This window comes from Poromitra crassiceps, assembly GCF_964638095.1.
Source record: "Poromitra crassiceps genome assembly, chromosome: 3".
Taxonomy (NCBI): Eukaryota; Metazoa; Chordata; class Actinopteri; order Beryciformes; family Melamphaidae; genus Poromitra; species Poromitra crassiceps.
Window position 1 is genome coordinate 41,126,867 of NC_139625.1, and position 25,954 is coordinate 41,152,820.

The 25,954-nt window shown below is 42.5% G+C and overlaps 2 protein-coding genes across 2 annotated transcripts; one reads left to right on the forward strand and one right to left on the reverse strand.

The window, feature by feature from the left end:
* Positions 1–53: 53 nt before the first annotated feature.
* On the forward strand, positions 54–6,612 carry rps6kl1 (ribosomal protein S6 kinase-like 1; the record flags this gene model as incomplete). The annotated part of the gene is made up of 10 exons (XM_083633999.1): positions 54–189; positions 913–1,037; positions 1,482–1,574; positions 1,742–1,789; positions 2,465–2,597; positions 3,875–5,389; positions 5,472–5,561; positions 5,766–5,848; positions 5,947–6,042; positions 6,183–6,612. The coding sequence occupies 10 exons, from the start codon at positions 54–56 to the stop codon at positions 6,291–6,293; spliced, it is 2,430 nt and encodes an 809-aa protein (XP_083490125.1). The 3' UTR covers positions 6,294–6,612.
* Positions 6,613–7,349: 737 nt separating this feature from the next.
* dlst (dihydrolipoamide S-succinyltransferase) lies at positions 7,350–24,535 on the reverse strand. Its single transcript, XM_083634004.1, has 15 exons — positions 24,425–24,535; positions 23,801–23,834; positions 23,638–23,677; positions 19,171–19,232; positions 18,990–19,064; positions 18,764–18,819; positions 15,623–15,731; positions 15,361–15,534; positions 15,094–15,179; positions 14,841–14,938; positions 9,141–9,271; positions 8,607–8,680; positions 8,426–8,509; positions 8,168–8,335; positions 7,350–8,008 (listed from the first exon to the last, which is right to left on the reverse strand). The coding sequence occupies exons 1-15, from the start codon at positions 24,485–24,487 to the stop codon at positions 7,874–7,876; spliced, it is 1,389 nt and encodes a 462-aa protein (XP_083490130.1). The 5' UTR covers positions 24,488–24,535; the 3' UTR covers positions 7,350–7,873.
* Positions 24,536–25,954: the final 1,419 nt, after the last annotated feature.

The window sequence follows — 25,954 nt, forward strand, 5'->3', positions numbered from 1 at the left end:
CTGTCTTGTTCTCAGGCCCATCTGGACCTTGACGGGTCAGAACCAGGGCAGCGATGGCAAAGAGAGACTACCTGGTGGAGGCAGCCAAGCAGATCCGCATGGCACTGGACCGAGAAGTCAATGAGGACTATGAGGCAGCTTTCAGTTACTACAAGAACGGGGTGGATCTACTGCTGAATGGGGTTCAGTGTAAGTGGCTAGCATCTGTTTTTTTTCCTCCACATCATTATAACAGCATAACAAGGCTATGTGTTATACTGAATATACTATGCAGTGGTTCTCAAATGGGGGTCCGGGGACCCCCAGGGGTCCTTGAGGGGGTTCCAGGGCGTCCCCAGCCAAAAGTCGGGTAATTATTTTCGCTCTAATTCCATTCATAAGTAACACAATGACTATTTTTGTCACGGGTTTTATACACTTTCTGTAATAAAGCATCTAAAAGCATCAATCTTATTATCATATGGGGGACCATGGGACAAAATCCTATCAAATGGGGGTCCGTGGTCTAATTTTTTAGGGGTCCTTCATGTGAAAAACTTTGAGAACCACTGCTGTAGGGCATTTGAAGAGGCGTGCTTGCAACACACTCATCATCAGACATGTGATAGGAACATGTGAACTCACAGAATGAAAAAAGGAAGTCACATGACAAAGGTTACAGATTTGCTTGATGGCCAAAGTTATCTGTGTGTGTCTGTGTGTGTGTGTGTGTGTGTGTGTGTGTGTGTGTGTGTGTGTGTGTGTGTGTGTGTGTGTGTGTGTGTGTGTGTGTGTGTGTGTGTGTGTGTGTGTGTGTGTGTGTCAATAGTAGCTGCATGTTATTCATCATTATCCTAGATCAAAGGCCAAGTAGTGAGTAGTTATCTAGTCTAGCAGTTGAGTGGTGTCTGATAGAGCTCAACTGTCTTACAGTGGACCCAAACAAGGATCGCCGGGAGGCTGTGAAAAGGAAGACAACCCAGTATCTGAAGAGAGCAGAAGAAATCTTTATTTCACATCTGCAGGACAACTTAGGGAAGGGAAGCTCTCATTTAGGGGTAATACAATTCTTCTTCTACTAACATTTACAAAAGTAGGTTTGTGGTCTAAGAGTTAGGTGAAAATACTTGATGTCTGTGGGTGAGGTGTTTTGAGTGTTTTCTGCTCTCTGCTTAACAAATGTCCTTCTGATATTGGATTAGTCACATCAAAATGTCAGCCGCTTAGACTCCTGAGAGTTGAGGAACACGAAGGAGCACCTCCCATCCTGCTTCTTACATTAGTAAATGTGTCACTTTGTGCCGGTCTCTGGTGGCTCTTTTACATTTACAAACCGTCAAATCCTACTAGACAGACAGACAGAGAGTGGGGTTTAACCAGTGCCACAGACTAATCTGTTTCATATCTAATATTGGAAAAAAGAAGAAGAAAAAACACGAATACAATTGTAATATGCACTCTGCTTGGCTGTAGTTAATATCCGCCATGGCTTTTATCACCAGGGTTACAGCAGCCTAAGATTCCGTCCAATCAGACACCTGAGTTCGCCTGTGGAGGATCTGGAGATGTGTAAAGTTGTGGGGGTGATTGATAAGGTAAGGCACCTATGTTGTTTTTGTCTTCTACTTTCCCATTTCAAGTTTTAACATTGTGCTTTGACACTCCTGCTGTACATGATGAATATGTAAATGATCAACTATACTCCGTAAGGATTTATCCACTTTCCTATGGTGGCCTGAAAATGTTATTTTTCATTCCAAAGGTCCTGACTGTCCAAAGTATGGTCAATAAGGAGACATTTGTTGTAAAGGTGAGTGAGTAGCCTACTCATTTTGTCCCCCACACGTGCAGTACTACATGGGATTGTGAAAATCCCATTTTTGTGGCGCAACCACAAAAATAGTCCAGTAATAGAAAATGGTTGCCCTGCCACTGTTCTGATACAGTATAGTAGACATAAATGCAGCACCGCACCATAGGAAAACATCTACGTATCTACTGATAGGGGAGATGTTTTGGGGTCTGTTGTCTGGCAGTGAGCCAACCCCCGTCTTCTGTGGGAGGCCAGTCGATGGGAGCGCGTTCCATCCTGTCTCCCTGAGTATCCTTCTCCATTGATCTGCCTAAAAGCCCTCACTCTCTTAGCTAAAGCAATTGTACCTCCAATTTCAGTAACCAGAGAGACATGGTAACAAAAAGAGGAAATTCCCTGAAAAGGGGAAAACAAGTAGTGGTTTTTGATTATTATTTTCTGGTATATTTGTTTTACCATGTTCTTGTTCAAACATTGTTAATCCCCCCCTTCCTTTGTACAATGAAGGATGACTCATTCCAGCAAAAAAATACTACAATCTAATAAACATGTTGAAATGGGTTGACAAGAAGTCATGAATTTTTGATGGAAATGTCTGCAGCAGACAGACTATTAGTCACAGCAGTGTAATAGCCCTACTGTACTGCTTTGCGTGTGCGTCGGTCTTTCTAGAGCCTGGCGAAGTCGAGCTGGGAGAGCAGAGACCAGCCAACCATCATTCCTCAGGGGGTGCCATACATGGTGAAGCTGCTGAGGTACTATGTGAGCGAGGACGCTGTGTACCTACATCTGGAACATGTCCAAGGTGAGCTCCTAACAACTGCTCTGCTGCCTGTACTGCACGGATAATGCTGTTTCACCTTGTAGTTCTGTTGTGTATTTTGCTAACATTGGCCTGCCATAGTGTAGTGGTGGATTTTGAAGCTTGTTTGAGATACACCAAGTGTTTTTTAATACAATGAGCTTTGTAACAAGATGTACTGCCACATGGTAGGGGAGAGCAGAGTGATTTGAACCTGTGGGGAAGTTGAGTCACCCCTTGTTTCTAGGCCAGTGGTTCTCAAATGACCCCAGGGGTCCGTGGCACTTTGCCAGGGGGTCCGCGAAAAGTTTTCAGGAAACGAAACTTTTCTTTTTTTTGCAAAAGCTTCATAGTTCAACGAAAATATTGTATGCTTTAAATCTAAAATGGCTCATGGATTATATTCTAATCTAACAAACCTATCAATTTAAAAGTCAAACACGTTACCGTGGAAACAATTAAACTTAGCCCAAAATCACAAATCAGAATGAGGGGGTCCCCGGTATATTTTCTATCTTGTAAGGGGTCCTTGGCTGAAAAACATTTGAGAACCTCTGTTCTAGGCAACCATTCTATAATCTGTGAGTGAAAATTCATTGATTGACACCCAATCTGGGCTGCCTCCTATGCATGTACACACAAGGAGGTTTGAGGCTCTGTGCTGCTTCCTCTACATACACCCGTGAACTTTGAAGACAACCGGTACACACCCCATAACCAACATGAAGATTGGATCAAAACCACGGATCATTTGCGTATTAAAAAAATCGTAAAAAGAAGAAAAAAAAAAAAAAAAAAACATTCATGATTTTTCACTCACAAATCCTATAATAATATAATAAGAATACAAAGTCTCTGTCTATGAGTGAGTGAGCAGAATTGTGTTCGGCCACAGCTATGCCATTTTACATGAGATCGCGCTGAATCTTTCAGGAAGTGTAAAGAGCACCCCTGCGGGTGACTAAATGGGCAAAAATGGCTAATTAGTGGCCACAATTAATCAACACAGTTTCACTCTATTAGTTAGGCACTGTTTTGGAAGTTGAGGCAGTGTGCCAACTGGCCCCACTAATTCTACGTTTTATCACTGAAATGATGGGACATTTTCAATTTCAGACCAAAACCCATCATATCATGCCTCTCGAAAGGCTCAACTCATCAGGGGCAAGTTAAGCCAAAATATACGTATGCAGCCTACATATTTTAGTTGGAGAGATTACTGTCATGCCCTCACTTTAACTCACTGTTTATTGATCAAGTGCTTCATCCTCTGTCCTCAGGTGGGAGGCTCTTCTCCAAGCTGCACAAGGTGAGGAGCGATAAGGCCAAGGAGCACCCCGAATGCGTCAGCACCGGCCAGCACAGGATCAAGCTAAAGACCAGCTACACCTCTCCCACCATCAGCACAGACTACCAGCACAATGACAGAGGGGGCACAGGCATGACCCCCATCCCAGAGAGAGTAAGCGACGATATAGACTCCCCAACCTCATGGGATGAGACTCAGCAGCGGCTGGAGAGCTGTGGGACTCACTCCTACATCGAGGAGACCGGTTGTCTGCAGAATGCGCGCTCTGCGCCATCATTTCATACTCGGCTAGAGAGGCCAACTCTGCTTTCTGGTCTGCCAAGGACACACATCAGCGCCGACATCCATCCACCAGCCCCTAGTTTGTGTTTGCGCTGCACTGAAACTCAGGAAAAGGCCGCTCTTCCCCTCGCTTGTGCTCGTATCAGTCACGCTCTTGATGTCATGTCAGACCTTCATCAAAAGACAGCTGGAATGGGACTATTAGAGTGTAGCTCTGACTTTGAAGTTGCTTGGAAAGCTGCAGATCCAGCACACAACTGTGAGAGGATAAACCCCTATGCAGTGACTGACACTGATTTACATAGCACTATAGGACACACTGTACCTCATACAAATCAGACCTCGTTTGGAACAGCCGGTTCAGCAAACAGTGAAAATAATGGTATGAGTCCTGGTTCCTCTCCTGCCATTTTGCATCTTCCTCTCCATTGCCAAACCCAGATCCGTGGCAGGGTCCCTTGGACTACCAATGGCTCTCACCAAGGATCCGTTTTAAGTGGGAGCCTTGAGAACACCACAGACTCACACAAGCAGAGGCGAGGTGAGGAGCAGGGCAGCAGCAGTCCCACCACAGAGGAAAGGAGGCGAGGTGAGGAGCAGGACAGCAGCAGTCCCACCACAGAGGAAAGGAAGGCGATGGTAGTCATCAGGAGCACAGACAGGGCTGTGTTTTCTGACCACACAGACAGTTCCCTGCCTCCTGCTGCTTCTCTGTGCCACAGCGCTGTAGGGAAACATGGTACACATCCAGGGGTCTCCCTGGCCTTTACAGGAGTGAAATACCAAGGGGAGTCCTTTTCCAGACAGCCCAGAGAGGGGGTGGAGGAGGCCTGGGAGCTGCTGAGTCCTGGAGAGAAGGAGGCACCTCCAAGGGAAGGATCACTGTGTGACCCGTACCCCTCCGGTCCTCCTGGGGCCCCATCCCAGAACAGGAGAGGAGATATGGATGCTTTCCTGAAATCAGAGGGATCAGACGGACAGGGGGAAGACCAGATCATTGAGGTGGATGGTTGGTGCCACCTGCCTCGGTTCCCCGTCAAGTCTTCCATGACCAAAGACAAGGCCGTGCAGACCTGCTGGGGCCTGCCAGAGGCAGAGGTGCGCGTCTGGGGGGCACAGATCCTGCTGGCCGTTGAGAGCCTGCATCAGCAAGGCATCCTGTGTCGGGATCTCAACCCTAGAAACGTACTGCTCACCAGCAATGGTGAGTGCATCAAATACCTGTAAAAGGTTTTAAGAGGAAAACATAATTCTCATGATTTTGATGTAACATAATGTCTTCACAGGAAAGGTGTGTTTGACATTTTTTGGCCAGTGGAGTGAGGTTCAGTCTGACATTGGCTCCAAAGCAGTGGAACAGATGTACTGTGCTCCAGGTAAACTACTAAACTGAGCCCAGTGGCTGGGTTCTTTGGTATAACCTGCCACCTAGTGGTGAGCGACACTGTAACCACCTTATTTTATAGGATAGGTAAACAACTGTATGGGAATATGAAGGAAGTTACATAATGCCAATTAAATGCATTTTCAAGAAATTCTGTCTGTAAATAAAGCTAAACCCAGCTCATCGTTGTCTGCAGAAATTGGAGGGGTGTCCAAGATCACAGAAGCTTGTGATTGGTGGAGTCTAGGGGCTTTGCTGTTTGAACTTCTGACGGGAATGGTAAGGAAAGGCTCTGCAACAAATGTTCAGCACCATATGAAAGTAAATGTACATGTATTCCTGCATACTCTGATGTTGGCTGTTCACTGTGCCTCCAGCCCCTGTGGCAGCTCCATCCAGCAGGAATCCACTCTCACACTCAGCTGCTCATCCCCGACCACCTGAGCACTGCAGCTGCATCCCTGCTCACTGAGGTAAGTCTTAAGGTTTGGAACACCCACTCACCCATACAGGGCCCTGCTCACTGAGGTAAGTCTTAAGGTTTGGAACACGCACCCACCCATACAGGGCCTATTCCATGTTGCAACAGTGTCCACTGTATGCTCCTCTACAGCTGCTTCAGTTTGATGCTGGCTATCGCTTGGGTTCTGGAGGAGGTGGTGTGAGTGACATCAAGTGTCATCCCTTCTTCATCGGTGTCTCCTGGAAAGCTCTGAGCTGCTAGCAGGCCAGCTCTGCTGTGCTAGAAGATAAGATGAGCATCCTCCAGTACAGAGCCCTAGCATCACCATGTGGCCAAAAAGGATACTGCTTCCGGTGCACTTCCAAAATATGAATGACACAGTAAACCAGAATGCCAGTGAACCATGTTGCTTCAGAAATGTGTAACGAATGGATTTGTTACTTCTACTTATGAAAGAGACTCTAGAATCTTGATATAGTAACTGAAGGTAACTTTGATGCAATGTTGACATCATATTGTACAATACTACTGCATAACTTCATTATCACCATGCATGAAAGCCGATGCCTCTCCTTCTTAAATACTGACCATTATGACTTTTTGGACTATCTGCCATTGGAAATATTGTCATCAAACAAGGGCATTGGGCAATAAAAACAAACAAAATCTTTACTGTGTTTCCCTGAGAGTTTGCTTTGGGGAAGTCTATTTATGTGATGATTAGTATTGTTTATAGGCTATGGTCCCACAGAAGACCTGAGACTGAACATTCAAATTTTATCAGTGAAGATTATAGGAGAAGTTCACAAAATTCAGTAATTCTCTACTCACCCCCATGCCGATGGAAGGACGGGTGACGTTTTTTTAGTCCACAAAACAGTCCTGGAGTTTCACAGCAAAGCACTGTTGCAGCATTCTCCTAAACAATTGAAGTGAATGGTGGTGACCAACTTTCAAATGTATAAGAACGGATACAAAAAAAACATTATGCATCTGGCATGAGCCAAGTCTCCAGAAGCCCTGAGAGGCCAAGTTGACTTAAAGAGACATCATTTACACCCTGTTTTTAGCTGAAAGTGAAAACAGGACTTTCAGCTCATGCCTACAGTGAAGAGTTCAGCTAAAAACAGGAGTAAAAATGGCATCTTTTCACTTCAACTTGGCATATGCATATATCCTAATATGCATATATTTCTGTCACAAGTGAACCAACTTTCCGGGAATTCATTGTAGACATATTCTTAAAATCTTAGGTAGCCAGACTGTGCCTATGTGGGAGCTGGCCGGCACAAACAACACTGAAGTTGAGTAATGCAGCTCAGGTTTTATTGTTTAAAACATTCCTTTTCTTAAATAGTAACTTTCTTACATAGCATAAACAGAATTTTCCTCATTTTTTGAGAACCAGATGACAGGAATGAGGAATTCTTTACTTTGGACATCTGAGGACATCGTGTTTCTTGGTTTGTAGCCCAACTTGTTCTCTCACCAAAAATAATGAAATGATAATATAATATGCAGTTTAGCTAAGTTTGTCATTCAACTCAAAATAAGTTGAAAATTACTCAGTTGTATGTAGAAAATGGCATATGGGGCACACGTTAAACAATATCCCTTTTGATCTAGAGACCAGTACCAAACACAGACATTCTCCACAATAGCACCAAGCCTTTTATAATTTCCAGCGATGCAAACGTCCATTGTACAGCCCACTTTCTCTCTGAAAAATCCCTTTTTTCTAGTTAACCAATACAATGACAAATCAGTTGCAATTACAGTAATGTTTGTCAGCCAGTTTGTGAGGGGCAGTTTATTTGTTGGGGCCTGGAGGTCCAAAGGGTTCACATGTCCAACAGCAGCACCCTGGGGTCCTCCACTATGGACTTGATCTTGCGCAAGAAAGTAACGGCCTCTCTCCCGTCAATCAAACGATGATCGTACGTCAGGGCAACGTACATCATGGGACGGATCTCCACCTGGAGGACAGAAGGCGGTTGAGACAAGTCTCCCAGTTCCCATACATAAGCATTCTGTGGCTAAATGCGTTGTCTATTTCTGTACATCATTATGTCTTGGCACACTTAACATGGTATAATCATATCATGCACTAGTCTAGTTCAAACTGAAACACAAACCTTGCCCCCGACAGCGACAGGCCTGTCAAAGATGCCATGCATGCCCAGAATAGCAGACTGCGGGAGGTTGATTATAGGCGTGCCGAACATGGACCCAAACACTCCACCGTTGCTGATGGTGAAGGTTCCTCCGTCCATGTCTTCAACAGCTAGCTCATTCTTACGGGCCTACACACAATCCTCCACAATTAATATCAAGACATCAACACAACAACATATTTGACTTCAACATACACTTTAAACAATCTAAAATGTCACCTTTTCTCCCAGCATATTGATGGTCTTCTCAATGTCAGCAAAATTCATTCCCTCTACTCCTCGGATTACAGGAACCACCAGACCCTGAGAGAGAAAGGTCATGTGACTGGACTTGCTAGCCTCTAGAGAAAAGTGGCCTATTAAGTACTGACACTGTTGATGTACAATGTGCTTGTCTTACCTTCGGCGTGGCCACAGCCACACTGATGTCAACGTAGTCCCTGTACACAATCTCTTTGGTTGTGTCATCAATTACTAGAATCGGAAAGAGCAAACAGAAAACCAAAATTATGCATGGAAAAAAGTTTGGGACAGTATTACAATAATAAGAACCATGATTAGTTTAGTTTAGCCCCAAAGAACTATTTTCTTGAAGCACGTCTGCACGTTCCATTTTCCGTCTAATGCAAGAACAAAACAAGGAGTAAAACCCAGAGATTATTTTAGAATATTTCTTTAAAAGTCTAGCAATAAAGACCAAGCTGCTTGGCTGTGGTACGTGTAAACAGGTCAGGGTGAGGACTGAGTATCAGGGGAGTAAATCAGGTCAGGGTGAGTATTGAGTATCAGGGGAGTAAATCAGTTAGTCTGAGGTTTTGAGGCTTGGCAAGGGAAGATACTGAAGATACTCTTGTTCTTGACCACACGCACCTCCAGTGACTGGATATACCATGTGTACACTCATTCAAACTGTCTTTACAAGAGAAATCTCTACCAGCATTGACAGCGGGTTGGTCGGACAGTGCGTAGGCTGCAGCCTTCACAAATGCAGACATGAAGCCCAACTTGATGTTATGCTTTTTCAGGAAGGCGTCTTTGTAAGTCTTCCTCATGTCTGTGATGTTGCTGTGGAGAAATTGCAACAAAATTAACACAATGGCTAATTAGCAACAACTTTTGTGTGAGCCGTTTTCTGTGAAATTGTACAAGACTTAACATTTTGACTTGAATGTGACCATGATTCTGACAAAAAGGCAGCCAGTTATGAAGAATCAATCAATCAACATAAAACACTTGCAATATTGGGGTTAGGCTGGTTTTAAAACACAAACATGGAAAGTATATGGTTCTTATTAGAGGCATGTTAAATGAGAATGCAGCTTACTGCCTCTTGCTCGATCAAACACATTTTACATGCATGTTCAAGCTGTCTGTCATACATGAGTGCCTATCATTGCATGGGCCAATTACATGCGTTAGGTGCAACCAGCACACTAAATACAGCTACATAAAGACAAGTGATATTCTAATTAGTTTGCAAAATACTAGGGGTGGGGGGGATCGATACAGCATAGTATCACATTATTTTCAGGGCTCGACATTAACGGATGCCCGGATCCCCCCCCCCCCCCCCCCCCCCCCCAAAAAAAATGGCCTTTCTTGGCCTTTGGTTGCCACAGTGGCAACCACGTTTTAACATGCAAAAAAATATGTACATCAGCAAACAGCAAAATATACACCAAATAAATATGTTTTAATACTTGTATAATAATAATTATTATTATACAATTATTATACATTATACATTATAATTCAAGCGGCAATTATAATTCAAGCGACAAGGAACAAGACCCGCCCGCACAGAAAGAAAAGACGAGGAAATTTGTCAAGTCATGGGACGATGGGAGTGGTGAAATACCCTGGCGGCGTCTTTGAACGGGACGGAAAACGACTGCCAAGCATGAAGCTGTGAAAATTAGGAACACTTTACATCCCTGCCTCGTCTGCTGCTGGAGCGATCAAATAAAGAACGGATCAGATCAGGCATGCAAGAGGTAGGCCTACGTCTGCTCTAACGTTATTAATTAATTTGAGAAAAGAGGTGGGGGCAAATCCTATTAGTTTTGCCCCCCACTTGTATATTCCTCTACTAGTTCCCTTGCCTGTCACATACGATACGGGGTGAGAGAGAGAGAGGGATTGCGGCGGGGACAGGGCGGCGGGCCAAGGCCGCTTCTGGGCCTTTTTGGGCCCGCAACATCTTAGAGTGGGGGCCCCAAACCACTGTCGTCATCGGCCGAATCTCAATGTCCGCACTCACAGACTCACAGACTTTGAGGCGCGTGCACAATAAGCACAATATGAACAATAACTTAAAAATTATATGAAAATAAAAGTTCACAAATATTAGTTAAACAAATCCTTTCAGTGCAAATGCATTATAAAAACCAAAAATAAATATAGCCGCAAGCAGCGATGGCAGGGGTTCAAGCCTTGCGCAAATTGAACACCTAATAGTCCTTGAGGCAAATTTGTAGAGCACATTCAGGTGAACCTGTGGAAAAAACTTGCTTGAAAATTGGAGAAACAGCCTGAGAGTTTAAAAAGTTGCTTGAAAATTGGAGAAACAGCCTGGGAGTTACAAACGGGTGTGAAGTTACGGCATATTTTGTGTTAGGCCAAGCCCACTTTTTACATCTGCAGCACCCCCTTTTGATCAAATTGCGAAATAGCATGTCAGAAATGCCATTCCAGATGAGGCTGAGAAGTTTGCAACCGATTATGCGAATGGACTTGATTTACCGCTATTACATGCTTACACCATAGACCCACCCACTTTCACCAATGATGACAAAACTTCTGATTTTGTCTAGGACATCCTCCTTGAGATATCTGCCAAGTTTCGCGATCATTGGACAAACAGGTGTGGAGTTACAGCCTTTTTTGTGTTAGGCCACGCCCATTTCTGGCGTTTATGGCGCCCCCTTTTGGTCGAATTGCACATAATTTGACACACATAGTCTGTGATGGTCTCCGAACATCTCCAGCAAGTTTCGTGAAGATTCCTTAATCGATAATGAAGTTATGACAATTTAGCTGTGAGGCCACGCCCTCTCACAACTTTAACGATTAATATCTCCGAAACTAAAGTAGATTTCAAAGATTTCAAAAAGGCAGTTTGTAGAGCTTGCTCCAGAGAGGCTTCTTGGCGATTTTGGTGGAAATCTGTCAAACGGTCTAGGAGGAGATGTCAAAAATGTGTTTTCCAAACTTTTCCAAATATCTAAAAAAAAATCCAGACAGACCTTGAGGGTCCTTGAGGCAAATTTGTAGAGCAGGTTCACCTGAACATGTCCAAGAAAAAGTTTGAAAATCGGACAAACGGCGTGGAAGTTATGGCCTTTAAGGTAAAACCTTTGATTATAGCGCCACCTTGAGGCCGATTCAAAAACTATTTCTTGAGCAGAAACTAGCACCTAATATCTGTCATTGGGCCAAATTTCAGGTCTCTACCGTTTACCAACACACGGGAATTTGCGTCGGGGCAGATGGAAAACAAGAACAAGAATAAACCGGCACAAAAACAATAGGGTTTCAGCCCCTTCAGGGCTTGAACCCCTAACTAAGATTTGTTTAGAAAACGAAATTACACAAATGCATTATTATTATTATTATTATTATTATCATTATCACTACTATTACACCCGGTGCGCACACTGAATAGGCCTATTATACTATATACCAGGGGCACTCAATTAAAATTCCTAGAGGTCCAGTTAGAGAAAATGTCCTCAAGCAAAGGTCCGGAACATTGTAACGTAGCTTGCGTTATGATTCAGTGCCATTTAACTTAGACTACTTCAATGATTGCAGTAGCCTAATGGTACAATGTCTGTATGTAGTCAACGACTGACTGTTAAATCAAAATAAACATCAACAATGTTTATTTAGTTTTCATATTTAACTGGATTAATTATAAATAACTAGCCTACACTAATAATAAATACATGTTCTTTTCTCATTTCAAGTAAAATAATGGCTGCATTTAAAAATAACATACAACAGAGTGCTTTGGGAAAATGTGCATCTTAAAAGTGTTTTAATTTGAGAAAGAAAATCTTCTTTTCTTCCCTTAACTCCACCTTTTCTCTTGAGAGAAGTGAGCTCCCTATCTGTCTATTTATCTATCTATCTATCTATCTATCTGTCTATCTATCTATCTATCTATCTATCTATCTATCTGTCTGTCTATCTGTCTGTCTGTCTGTCTGTCTGTCTGTCTGTCTGTCTGTCTGTCTATCGATCGTTCGCAATGCAAACGTCACATGCGTTGGGCAGTGAATGTGTGAGTGTGCCCTCAGTCTGGATTTGAGTGTGTTTGCTCGTGTGGCGCTTTCATAGACAGGTTAGGATCGCATCGCACTTCACATGAGACATACTGCCTGGTTTTGAGCTGCCCGTGAGAACAATGAATGAACATGTAAGAGTCTGCCTGCTCCGGATTAAAACAAAATCTTTGTTTTTGCGGTGTACTCGTTTCTTTTGAGCACGTCATGTGAAATGACTTCTATCTCTCACGTTTCTCAGAGTCTTGCGCCTCTACTCCGTCAGTGTGTCAGACACTCTCTCGCACTGGAACCGACTGGAACAGGCACAATCGAATCGGATATTTGATTGGCTGAGTAGCATCACGTGTGATGATTTACAGCGCATGCATTGGTCTGTGAGCTTCCTGGCAGATTAAACCAGTACCGTAAAGGGTAGAAAAGCATGTGCCGGTTAAAAAAGAAAAGCTCGGTGAAATGTAACAATTCTCAATACAATGATTTGTAGGTTATAGGGCTCGGTCCGGATAGGACGGCGTCTGGGTCCGGATGCGGACCGGAGTCCGGACTTTGGGGATCGCTGCTATATACTATTATACTTACTTTTCTGTCATTATTAAGCCAGCTTATGACTGCATAGTATCTTAATTACTCAAAATATAAGGCGACTAAAAATGGCAACCATATTTTTATTCGGGCAACCAAAAGCTCCTGCCAGGTTGCCACTCCGGCAACCACTTTTAAAAGTGAACGTCGTCGAGCCCTGATTTTGTGTGGCAACATATCGTATCACACGAATGCCAAGTATCGTGATATTTTATTATACAAATTGTTAAGTGCATGCAACATTTATGACAGGCTTTGATGACAGTGTTGGTCAGTCTGTCTGCTGTCCCATTTTGCTGCAATAAAAATAACTGAAGTGAGATGAACAGACTAGAAACTTTATTTCATTAGATAAAACAGATGGTGACAAAGTATTTTCCTTTGGGGAGATAATTTGCAGTTGAAAAAAGGTAATAAATCACAATATATCGCAATATCGCATTACTCAATATCATAATACTAGCATATCGCAAAACTATTGTAATGTGACTTAAGTATCGTGATAATATCATATCGTGGGGCATCTGGTGATTCCCACCCCTACAAAATACAGCGTTCATGGGAGGTTTTCAAAATAGTTACGGATTTGTTGCTGTGTGAAACAAAACAGATTGACAATTTATGAGCCATGTTTATTGAAAACTGGCATTTATTTACTAAAATACGACAATCCATGGATAGCAACAGGTTGACAGTTTAATAAAAAATAACAAATGTTTATACTAAACCTATCTGAAACTAAAATTTTCAAATATTATAATAATTGTCTGAAAGATACAAGTCCCAAATTCACAGGGAAAGAAATATATTCCTTTTAATGGCTATAAAATAAAGCTGTTACAGGTCATGGTGAATTAATGCTATTGACATTGGCCTGCTAATCGTTTCACCATTGCTCATTTTTCTCTTGTATCTCTCTTTTTAATTGTTTGTTTTCCTGTCTCTAACCCTGTTGAAGCTCTAGGGTTTCTCCGCTAACCTAATTAGCCCGTCCCAAGACACGCACTCTCCGAGAAAGGAGAGAAGAAGCGATAAAAATCTTCACTTTCTAGAGCCTGTAAATCTTATTGGGCTGTCATAAAAGCCCATATCGGTTGAGGCAGCTCTTCCACTCAGAGCGCAGGTCTCTGTGGGCCCCTGCAGATGCTCCAGCCTCCTGCTCTGACTAGCTTCTTGGGCTACAGATGAGCCCGAGCCTGGGAAGTCTTCCTCCAGACCGTCAATGTCAATCCAATTAGGATACATAGAAAACCCTGAATAGCCGAAAGCTGACACCACACATTTGCGGGGGGAAAGAAATCCTCAAAGTATCCTCTTCAGCACAGGGGGCAAGTGCAGACAACAACATTTCCTTGTAAATTAATAAAACCTGTTTTAACAATTCTTATCTTCGTTTTAGATGGCATTACGACCAAATATTTACATTCCAGCTTTTAAGAGGCTATCTGGTTTCAAAAAGCTTTTCCTATTGGGCAGATTCCAATCTATAACCATTTTGTGCAAGTGTTGTCTCAACACTTAGAAAAAACACATAGTTGAACATTTCCACCTAATTTACATTTGTCAAATACTTTTTTTATCCAAGTTAGGAAGGATTCAGATTTACAAACTGCAAGTGTAAATGTACACATTTTCTCAATTTGGTTTTTTACCTTTATGTGGTTTAATGTAGCAGAGAGCTGCTTTTTTTTTAAATAATTGATATATTATCTCTAAGTGTTGAGGGTTTGATAATGTAGGTCAACCAATTCTGAACTTCCTACCTCATGTCGACCTCATTAAATGTAGTCAACATTGCGGCGGTGTTCTGGGATTCCTTCAGTCTCTGGGCGATTCTCAGTCTCATGCGGTTCATCTTAACCTGATAAGAGAAAACACAGGGTGACAACACACCTCAGTACAATGAATTGTCATCAACTCTTGAACTTCTGTTAACCAAGTTACACATTTTAGCCATGATCACATCCACCTTCACATAATTTAGGTATCCAGGTGATTTTTTTTGCCCCATCTTACCCTGCTCTCTGTCCTGGCTGCTTTAGCCCCTCCCTCTGCCTGGGCCACTGGGGCAGCTGGAGCGGCTGTGGGCTTGATGGCTGAAACTGTGACAAGAGGCGAAGAAGCAGTTAGTATCTCTTAACATGGCTTAAGCAGCATTGCTGAAAGCTACGGTCTACAGAAAGACAGGAAAATGATTGATCATGTTCCCTCGATGAAGAGAGCACACAGGTCAAGTTAAACACTTCTCACATGACACAGACCGTCTGTCTGATGACGACTAACCTGGTTTGGTGGCCATAGCATGTGCTGGCACAGGTGGCACAGGGGGCATAGTGGTGGGAATGGGGCCCACAGCCGAGGGAGGGGAAGGAAGAGGTGGGGCAGCAGAAGGTGGTGGAGGGGCCGCAGCGGCAGGGGCCTCGGCTTTTGGAGCCTCTGTAGCTTTAGGAGCAGCAGCTAAGGGCACAGAAGTGAACAGATAAGCAAACGCTAACTTAAAGTGAATGTTTTTTTGTTTTTGTTTTACAAATCCAGTACTACAGACCTCCTTTCCTAAGCTTGAATAGAGGTGTTCCTCCTTCTACTTTCCCTCCATCAGGGACCAAAAGCTCCTCAATCACCCCGGCGGCGGGGGAGGGAACCTGCACTGATGTCTAATGACCGGGAGAGGAATAAAAAGAGAAAAAGGCAATTGCAATAATCACTTGTTTTGAATGCCAATGCAAAAACTGCTTGGATATTTCTAATACTTGACAAAGAACATGGCTTGATTTCAGATTTCCAGTAAAACTGTTAGAATTCCAATGTGTGCATGAAGCATAGACTTATATAAAACCTTGAATTAATGTTTATGAATGAATGAATTTATTTGATAAATCAAAAAATACAGCACACCAACAAGCATACAGTCGAAAATAATTCATCAGGATGACACAAAAAAGTCGTCAAACTTATTTCCATTGTGGTCCCGAAACAACAAACATCAATATAGAACAATTTATTTGTGTTAAGTGTTTTATAGCAGACTATTATTTAAAAACCTTTCACGATATGCTGAAATGGTAAAAAAAAAAGAAGAAGAAAAAAGTATAAGGGTGTATTCACACCTTTGGGTCGTTTGCTTTGTTTGTTACGATTCAGGTACTTAAAGGAACACTCCGCCCATTTTCAACCAGCTTTGTATCATTAGAACATCAGTAGTATATCAGAAAACTGTAAACTGTTTTGAAGTCTGTCATTTAATTTGACAGTTATTGAGTGTTAAAGTGTGGACCAGTGACATCACTGGTCCACACTAACTCAAATTAATAACTCATTAACTCAAATCAACTCTCAATAACTGTCAAACTAGATGACGGTTTTGAAGTCATTCATCTAGTTTGACAGTTATTGAGAGTTGATTTGAGTTAATGAGTTATTCATTTGAGTTAGTGTGGACCAGTGATGTCACTGGTCCACACTTTAACACTCAATAACTGTCAAATTAAATGACAGACTTCAAAACAGTTTACAGTTTTCTGATATACTACTGATGTTCTAATGATACAAAGCTGGTTGAAAATGGGCAGAGTGTTCCTTTAATTGATACAATTGTTGCATTTGTGCCTTGGTTCGTTTGTGTTCACACAGCCACAAATCAAGCGGTCCAAATAGTATTGCCAAGCCTCCTGGATTGGCCAGGAGACACTCCGGTAGGCTAATAGCCTCTCGGGATGGAAAACATAATTCCCAGAGATTTTATATGATTATAAGAATGCGTTTTGTTAGACCTACATTGTAGGCTACGTCGGGCAGTGCGAGGAGAGAGAGAGAGAGAGGGAGAAAGTTATCACAAAGAAGGCTGGCTCTGATTACCCAACACAGTCTCACAGAAAATTGTAAAATAGCAACGTTTTGGACCAACGTTGCTATGTTACAATTTCGGCTCGAAAATTGTAAAATGGTAACGTTCTGAGATTTTAAGGTTAGGGTAGGGGGATGGGGGTTAGAAACAGAAAATAGGTTGGATTACCACGACTTGTTTTCATTTATTTAATGGGGACCAGATAAATTGATCAAGTTCAAACTGCTGATGTGATGTGATGTGATGATTTCACATGTCGCCAAAACAGGATCTGCATTTAGGAGCGCCCGGCTAGCAGGGTAAGATCTGAATGAAGATGTTGTTTTTAAACGATAAAAATGGTCGTTCTTCAGGCCATTAACTCATTGAGTGCCAGCCACTTTTGGAGAACGGACGCTCCCAGTGCCAGAGTTTCAGAGCATTTTCAGTGATTTCTCGAGGCCCACAGAATATTGTGTGATATTACTATGTAAACACCGAACACGCACAAAGAACGAGGAGACTCTATTGTATCATCAGCAAAAAAAAGTTTATTGATACCATTTTCCGTTCTTTAGTTATGAGCCGGAGAAGATAGGTTGTTTTCAGCAAAAACAGGCGTTTCAAATTAGAACCTGAGATATTCAGCCTTTTGTGAAATGAAGCATTTCAAGCACATTCATTGACTCTGAAGCTAATATTTTCTGATGTAGTGACGTGGTGTAGTTGTGTGGTGCCCTGCGTGCCCCACCCCCCTCTCCCCCCCCCTCAGCTGCAAACTCCTCCCCACACTAACACACAGCCTTACGCACCCAGCGTCTATTTTCGGAGTGCTCCGTTTTTGTGCGCCGGCTCCCAGCGCGACACGGAAAAGCCAAACCGGATTGCTGAGAATGGTTTGGCCCTTCGGCGTCGGGTGCTGCTTTTCTGGCGGCTAATCATGTGGAGAAACTATACAGCAGAGACAGATGGGCTCAGTTGTGGGCACGGATTGACTGCTGTTCGCAGCCAACGTCAGCTCCAGCCAGAGCAATCTATATGGCTCTGGCTGCAGCATGAGCGGTTTCTTTCATCAAGGGGCTTTTTCCTGCTGTTTTCCTGACCTTTCTCTAATCTGGAGAGCACTGTCGCCACCTAATGAGTCCGTAAAATAGGTTATACACCTTCAATAGCTACAATATTTGTACAGGAGATGCCTGAGGCTTTGATCCACGTCCCACCGCCAAAAAACGCATTTGACGCCGATCGACGTCATTGGCACCGAACGTTACTATTTACTTTGACGCCGATCGACGTCATTGGCACTGAATGAGTTAAGCATAGCGCAGCTGACAGCAGTTGTGTCAGATCGAGGTCGGATCACGTTCTCACGACAAACGAACCGCACCAGAGTTAGTTTAAAGCGGACCGAGACCACCCTTTCTTGGCGATCTCGGTCCGCTTGTTTTGTCCCGCATCCGAGTGCGATTGCTGTGTTCACACTCTCCCCAAACGAACCGAAAATGCTCTCTGTTTCGGAAGAACTGCTCCAAACGAGATAGGTGTGAATACACCCTAAAATAAATATAAAATATGTTATATGAGTTTGTCTGTTTTCTATGGACTATGTGTCCGCTAATAAAAGTTGATTGATTGATTGATTGATTGACAAACAGAGGCAAATGATATACTTTAGTTTTGCCATGACCTTTCTCACCTCTCCCCATTTACCGAACTCATGGCCAATCAGAGCAAACAAAACTGAACATTTGGAGGTAAAGTTTAAGACTGCTTAGGGGAAAAGAGGGAGGCTTTCACTTTTCCGGGGAAAACCTGGCAATTACAAGCCATCACAAACACAGTATGACATTAAATTAGTTATACCTTATCAGTCTCAATTTCACACACCACCTCATCCTCGGCGACAGTGTCTCCGACAGCTGCAAAGAGTGAACACCGTTTCAGCATGGGGGCGGGGAATTATAAAAGTGGGATCTCTTGCTGCAAGACATTTTGTGATTTTGCCAATATCTGTATCTTATTATATTTGTATCAATATCTGTATCTTAGGCAGCTCAAATCTGTATGAAAACAAAAGAAAGGGACTTACCTTTCTCCCACCTCACGTCTCCCTCTGTGACAGATTCAGCAAACGCTGGCGTCTTGACTGTGACAACTTCATTCCCTAGAGGGCAAAAACAAGACAAAGCAAATGGGTTGTTCACTCCGCACATCCGCGTCTATGCTGCAAACGACTAATGATTCAGACACAAAGGCAAGGCGATACATACTGTATGCTACAGACGTCCTAAAGTACTGGAGTTGGAAGACGCTGGACCGGGGATCACACTTGCTGAAGGTAAAAACACAGACATTCAATTGAACTCTGAAATATGGTTATATTATGAATCATCCAAATACACTATTCATCTGTCTGATCATGCATTAAAGCCCTTGAAAATAATATGATATTGTTGATTAAAAAAACCTAAGTACATTTTGGGCACGCAGGCATTTTTGTCTGAGCACGAGAGAGAGGCAGAGAGCGTGGTGGTAGAATCTGGTGGTAGTTAGAGAGCTAATTCACTAAGGCAAGACTTGAAGGCTATGGAATGGATATAAGAAGCTTTTTCAAAAAGACAAAGGATGAAGGCAAAGGCAAAGATGTGCAGGCCAGGCTAGAGGAGGTGAAGGAAGAGTGATCTCCTGTTGCTGTAGCAGCAGATGAGTCAGGGTGTGAGTGAGAGTGCCACTGCCTCATCTACAGTACAAGCTCAGGTTGATGAAGAATAATATGGCTCTAGCTAGCTAGAGACTAGCTCAGTGGTTCTCAAACATTTTTGTCACAAGGCAGACCATTTATGAAAACAAGTATTTCCAAGGAACACCTTTACAACAAATAAATAATGTCAATAAATAGAACGCTGATTGATGTACATCTGTTGGGTGCATTGAATAATTAGCCTGTAGCTGGCATCCAATAGAGCAGTCACGCGACATCTCTTGCCCCCCGGAAGTGAGTTTCCCATTCATTTTCTCCATCTTCTTTTTGTTTTTGCTCCAACTGAAATGTTTTATGGTCACTCACGTTTCAGTAGGTCACGGGTTGGCTTGGTTCCAGCCTTAAAACTCCTTATATAAGATTTTCTTTTTTAAATGTCTAATGGAGAAAATGAATGGGAAACTCACTTCCGGGGTAAGAGACGTCACACGACTGTTCAGCTCAATAGTGCTGCTATGTTGTGTGCCTGTATTATGGAATAATGAGCATTTATGACTATTTAGCACCTATCAGATGGAGTTATAGTGCATTAATGGTTTGCTTTTATATAATCTGATATTGGTTGGTGTGTTAAAACATAATTGGTTAAGTCTATGTATAAAATATATTGATAAATAACATGTGTTTATGATCTAATCATCACAGGACAGGAGAGAGAGGAGAAGAGAACAGGAGGAGAGAGCAGAGGAGATGGAGAGTGCGACAGACAGATGAGACACCAGAAGAGAACAGTTTGTCATTGTCACAGTTCAAAAGGAGCCCTTGTCACACAATAGAAGCAGAAGCTATGAGATGAGACCAATCAGGACAGAATTGCCACCATCATCATGAAAAGACGCTGGAGATGCATTGGAATAGCATGATCCTCCCATGTGCTACATCCTGCCGGTGAAACTCCTCGCTGTCAGGTGAAAAGAAGGGGCTGGCGACTGATGACTGTACATGTATCGGAGGAAGCATGTGCTAGTCTACTACGGGTCTCCACAGATCGGCAGAGGGGCTACAGCAACCACCGCTACAGCAGGGGGAATCAATTTTCTAAATTGCACAAAGCATTGGTAACAATGCTTTTTAGAGATGTTGGTCCCTATCGTTGCATCGGCGCTGTTTCTAGGCCGAACGCCTGGCGCAGCTCAAATCAGTGGGCGTGGACAAGCGCACTTGATATCGTCGTGCTGGCGCTAGACGCAGCCTCAACCATTACAACCACGCCTTTTAAGCGTAAAATTATGCACCGTCATGCTCATTGGATAACTGCAATAAACGAATTGCACGCTTGCCTTTTTAGCTCCAATTCCAGTGATCCCGCAAAACCAGACGAAAGCCAAACGCTCTGCCCCCCCCCCTCCCTTCATCCAGTCTGTCTGTCTGCATTATAGGCTATTATTCCATATTATTATGCTTCTCAAACCAATCTAACTGCAGTTTCAATACTGCAAGCATGTAAATACGCTACACTATAGCAAGATCAAAGTGAAAATAATGTTCTAAAGGCATCAGCTACAAAAATATAGCCTATCCCTATATGATGAGATTAATTTTATATTGGTGAAAGTTTGTTCAGAACGATATCGTTTTCTCTCCCCTGCTGCAGGTAGAATGATGCACATAAATATACCCTACATTATGTAAAGTCATTGCATAAATGTGTTTTTATTGTAAAACTAAATGTGAAGTTGGGCCAAGTTATTGGAGCGGACATCACAGTATAGCACATGCGCGTTCTTAAGCGCGTTCCGCTGACACTTATCTAAATGACGTTAAATCGACAAAGGATATATATAGGCCCAGGAGGACATATATGTTTCACTTAGGGTGGTGTTTTAATTTCGATGATTTATTTGGTCCAATATTGAAATGTTCTACAATTGCAGGCTGTGTTACCATTACACATTATTTTAGATCGACCTTTTATATCTATTTCGCCTCATTTGGTTGCTATTTAGTAGCGAAATTTAGTACCCAATTGCATGCTGGGGCATTCACAGGCAGTCAGAGAGAGACAGTCGTATTGTGCCTGTCAGACTGCCTGCAGCCTCAAAGCGGTACGGACGGAGTTGTTTTACCCAGGCTGGAAGCGTTGTCACACAGGCTTGTGACAGTAACTCAACGCGGAAGGATTTATTTCACAATAAACTGGTAAACGCACACCAATGCCTGCTCCTGTCAGTAGGAGAGAGGGAGAGAGTGACACAGAGAAGGGTGACAGAGGAGAGAGGGGAGGGACTGGCCCACTGAATAGGCCTGCTTTTCAAAGGCGCAAGGCGCTAAATTAACGGCAGGTCGGAAGATAGGAGTACGCCGGTATTTAGCGCCGACACGCCCACTTTGGCCCATTCTGGGACTGCGCCACGCCCATTCGGCCTAAAGCGCATTTGGCAGCCTAAAGCCATATTGATATCGTCCCAAAACAGGCGCAAGGCACGTTTTTTTGCGTTTAAGGCACGTTTTAGCGCCGAAGGCCTGTGGGAGAATAGGGCCCGTTAGGTCTTTACTGTGTATTTTATTGTTGTTGTTGTTTGCTAGGGACTACAGATGGAAATGAGGTTGTGGCTAAATCTGGTGCAAAGCACATTTTTTAGGGGTGACCCCAAATAGACAACAATTTGATGATCGTTCGAAGGAGCCTGATTCGACTACCAATCTCACAGTCGAATAGTCGCAAAATGCGGTTATGAAACACGGATCATTCCATTCCGGCTATATGGGGGTGCTGAATGTCTGATTTGATATAGCATTGCTTGGTTTCTCCCAATAGATCGTGATATCACTCACGATGGCTATTAAAATTAGATTGTATCTTGTATATAGCCTATTTTGGTATAAGTATCAGCCTATTAATACCGTAAAACCAAGTCCCAATTAAACAAACAAATCAAACAAGCTCATGCAGATGGGTAAGTGATTTATATATATGCAAAAAAAATAGTCAGATATTCGTATTGAACAGCCAAATCCGATTTGACTGACAGAATGCTGAGTCAGGGACAGCCCTAATATTTCTGTTCTCATTTGAGAATAACAAATGTATTTTGTACACTGACCCTATTAAATAAACTCAAACTAAACTAAACTAAAAACATACAATCTAGCATATGACTACTTCAACAACATCAAGGCTCTTATTTTTTCTTTGGTTTTTACTCCTGCTGCTGAAAATAAAACTAATAATGAAGTTGAATTAGAACTCAGATTGCACTAATTTTGTTTACTTTGATTTCATGTTGCATACCTACCAACACTCCCAATTTACACGGGAGTCTCCCGATTTTTAACCCTTTCTCCCGCTGTGCTGCTAGCCTGCTGCTTGGTAATTAGCAAACATTCACGTCCCTCATGAGAGTGGTGTCGGAGGCTGAGCAAGTCAGCAAGGTGAATGGCAATTTTTTTAGTGATGTAAATTTGAGATGCTGACTTTTGATCACATCTTTTGTACATTTTGTATGTTTATTTTTATTTTATGTTATCATTATTTATTTTACTGTGAGCTGTGAATTTAAGACTAGTTTAAAAGTAATTTACTTTGCATCCTTGTATTTATTCTATTAATTTAGTGTAGGCTTATATCGGGGGGGGGGTTGCTGAGGGTAGGGCATTCATCAATACTCCAGAAAATCTCCTTATTTTTCATGGCTCAATGTTGGCAGGTAAGATGTTGTGAAAGCAAGCCTACACACCTGACCAGAACCTTTTGGTATATTTTCTCAAGTTATTTCAGAGTAAAATATAACTTCAGAATTGTGCAATTATCAGGTGAAAATCTAAAGATTTCTGGGATGGGCTAAGCCCCCAAAGTTTCAAGATCCTAACAACACCTCTGGAAAATGAAATGTTGTTGTGAGGCAGTTGTGACTGGATGAAGACTTTCAATGTCAGCAAACAACTCATTCCTCAGAGCTGTGGAGTTAAAGGCTGTCAAATTCTGAAACCAACTTGTGTCTACAAATGGCATTTGTTTGATGTGTGTAATACTTACACATTGTTGTGGAGAGTGATAGCATGGCTAGCTGATAGAGCTGAAGGAAACAAGAGAAGGGAAGCAGGTGAGTAACATCTTGGAGCACGAGTATTCAGATGCAAAGGTTCAAGAAATGTTTGTGATGTAAGAGACTCCATCCCTGACCAGCAAGCACACATACCTGCCGTGGCCCGACGAGCTAACACATTATTCCCCTGTCAAAAGAAACAGTCAAGCATTGCAAGATATGTGTGATGGTTACCTAGATATAGTGATATTCTTGTGCCGACAAACCTAATCAGGTATTTACAACAATGACAAAATCTCTGGTGACAGTTGTCAAGTTACATTTGTACGTGTATGAACATAAACAACATAATGACCTCAGCAAGCTAACTACTGATGTCGGCTAACTACTGTAGCACCCTAAGCAGCTAGCTAAAGTTAATCATACAGTAACGTTAGCGCTTAGTGTAGCTTGCTAGCTAACGTTAAATAAGTGTGTTAACGTTACACCAACATGGCCCTGTAGCTTCTACAGAGCAAACACCAATGACATTTATCAAACACGAGACCAAAGTGCATAGAGGACACTGCTTTCAACTTTAATAGAGACTGCACCAAAGATTTGGGAAGAAAAGTGTCCTTGGCTTACATGTTACGGCCTATCCGTGGCACACAGAAGCTAGCTAACGCTAGCTCTGACAGCTGCAGAGGCTGTGCCTTAAGACAGTGGCAGTAACGGCGATGTACCCTTTCACGAGTGACAATGGTCATTAACGTTTCCTCTGTGCTTGTTGCCTACCTGGCGGATGGCCGAGAGGGAACGACCAAAATTCCTGGTGAGACACCGGGAATGGGATAACATGGTGACTGCGTGACAGCGACCTGTCAGTGGGAGGAGAGCCTCAGCCCCGGCTAATCACGCGCACCAAGCACACCAAGCAAGCTGTGTGGGTCTGTGGGATGAACCAAGTGCTCCAGGCTGGAGGGGGGGTCGCTGTCACTGACTGACAGGTGGCATCATAGCCGAGGCACCTGCCTGTCGCCTCGCTAGCCTCTGACAAGGTCTATTACCAGGCTGTAGAGACCATTCGTAGAGACATACAACTTTAAATACACAACTCCAACAACCAGTCTTACAGTTAACACCAGCAAAACGTTATTTGGTTTAAGAATAGAATAGAATAGAATAGAATAGAATAGAATTACAACTTTCAATGATTATCATGATAGTGTAGTCTTGTCTACACTTACGCACACTGCAATTCAATGTATAAAATAACGTGAATTATTATGCTACTTCTCCCAAACAACGATTGTGTATTGGGCCATATAATAAATAGAAAATACTGCTGACTAGTGCTCTAATGGAATTCCTATTTGCTCTAAAGCAGATTTATTTTCTGTGGCATTACTTCATAAGTATTCATCAACTTTGAAGCCCACCGGTCCTATATAGTAGCCTCCATCCCTTTGACATTGCATGGGTCTGTTATAAAGTCACACTTGCCCATGGCCACCTTTTAGATGGCCACGCCCCAGCAACGTTTGATGCATCGACTCCCTGCACTCATCAGTCCAACTCAGTGTGTGTGCTGTGTGCAGGCCGTCAGCTCGGCAGCTCCAGGCAGCGCAACAGGTAAGACCTCAGCAGCTACAGTATAGTAGGCTATAGTCCTTTCAGTGTCACATTGCATGTTGCACCTCAGCTAAAAACACCTCGGTTTACTGATATTTCCTAAGTGACAGACATAGCTAAGTGTTTTTCATGCTGTCCTGATGCTTTTTATGATTTTACAAAACATCACATACATTTTTATTTATTTTTATTTATTTATTTTTAGGCCTTACTGTTTATTGAGTCATCTGCTTTCAAGTGTTTCCAAATGTTTCCATAACGGTTTTTTTGTTTTGCAATTGATTTTCTTAAGTGGATTGACTTGAATTGAATTCATTTTCATGTTAAATGTATCAAATCACATGTTAAAACAGAATAGGCTGCATTCAAGTGATACAGCCTAGTTCAAGTGAATAGTACTATAGCATAAATGGTTAAATAGTCTACTGTACTGGACATAAACTAATAGATTCAGGCCTATGTTGTCTCACACATTTTTAAAACTCTATCAGTGAGCTATAGAATACATAGATTCAAACTATTAGTCCTGTACTACACAAACACATCATAGGGTATTTTACTTAATGCCTAAAATGTACTATGTCATTTGTGGAAGAAATGAATTTACATATTCTCCTAAAGCAATTAATTTAGAATTGCTCTGTTTTCCATCTTTCAAAAAGGAAAATAAAAACAAAGCAAAAACAGAAGTAG

Coding starts and splice junctions, on each gene's coding strand:
- dlst (XM_083634004.1), bottom strand. CDS start 24,487: ATGTTATCCCATTCCCGGTGTCTCACCAGGAATTTTGGTCGTTCCCTC. Junction 19,065..19,170: donor TAGGACGTCTGTAGCATACA/GTATGTATCGCC, acceptor TTTGCCCTCTAG/GGAATGAAGTTGTCACAGTC. Junction 8,681..9,140: donor CCAACCCGCTGTCAATGCTG/GTAGAGATTTCT, acceptor TTCCGATTCTAG/TAATTGATGACACAACCAAA.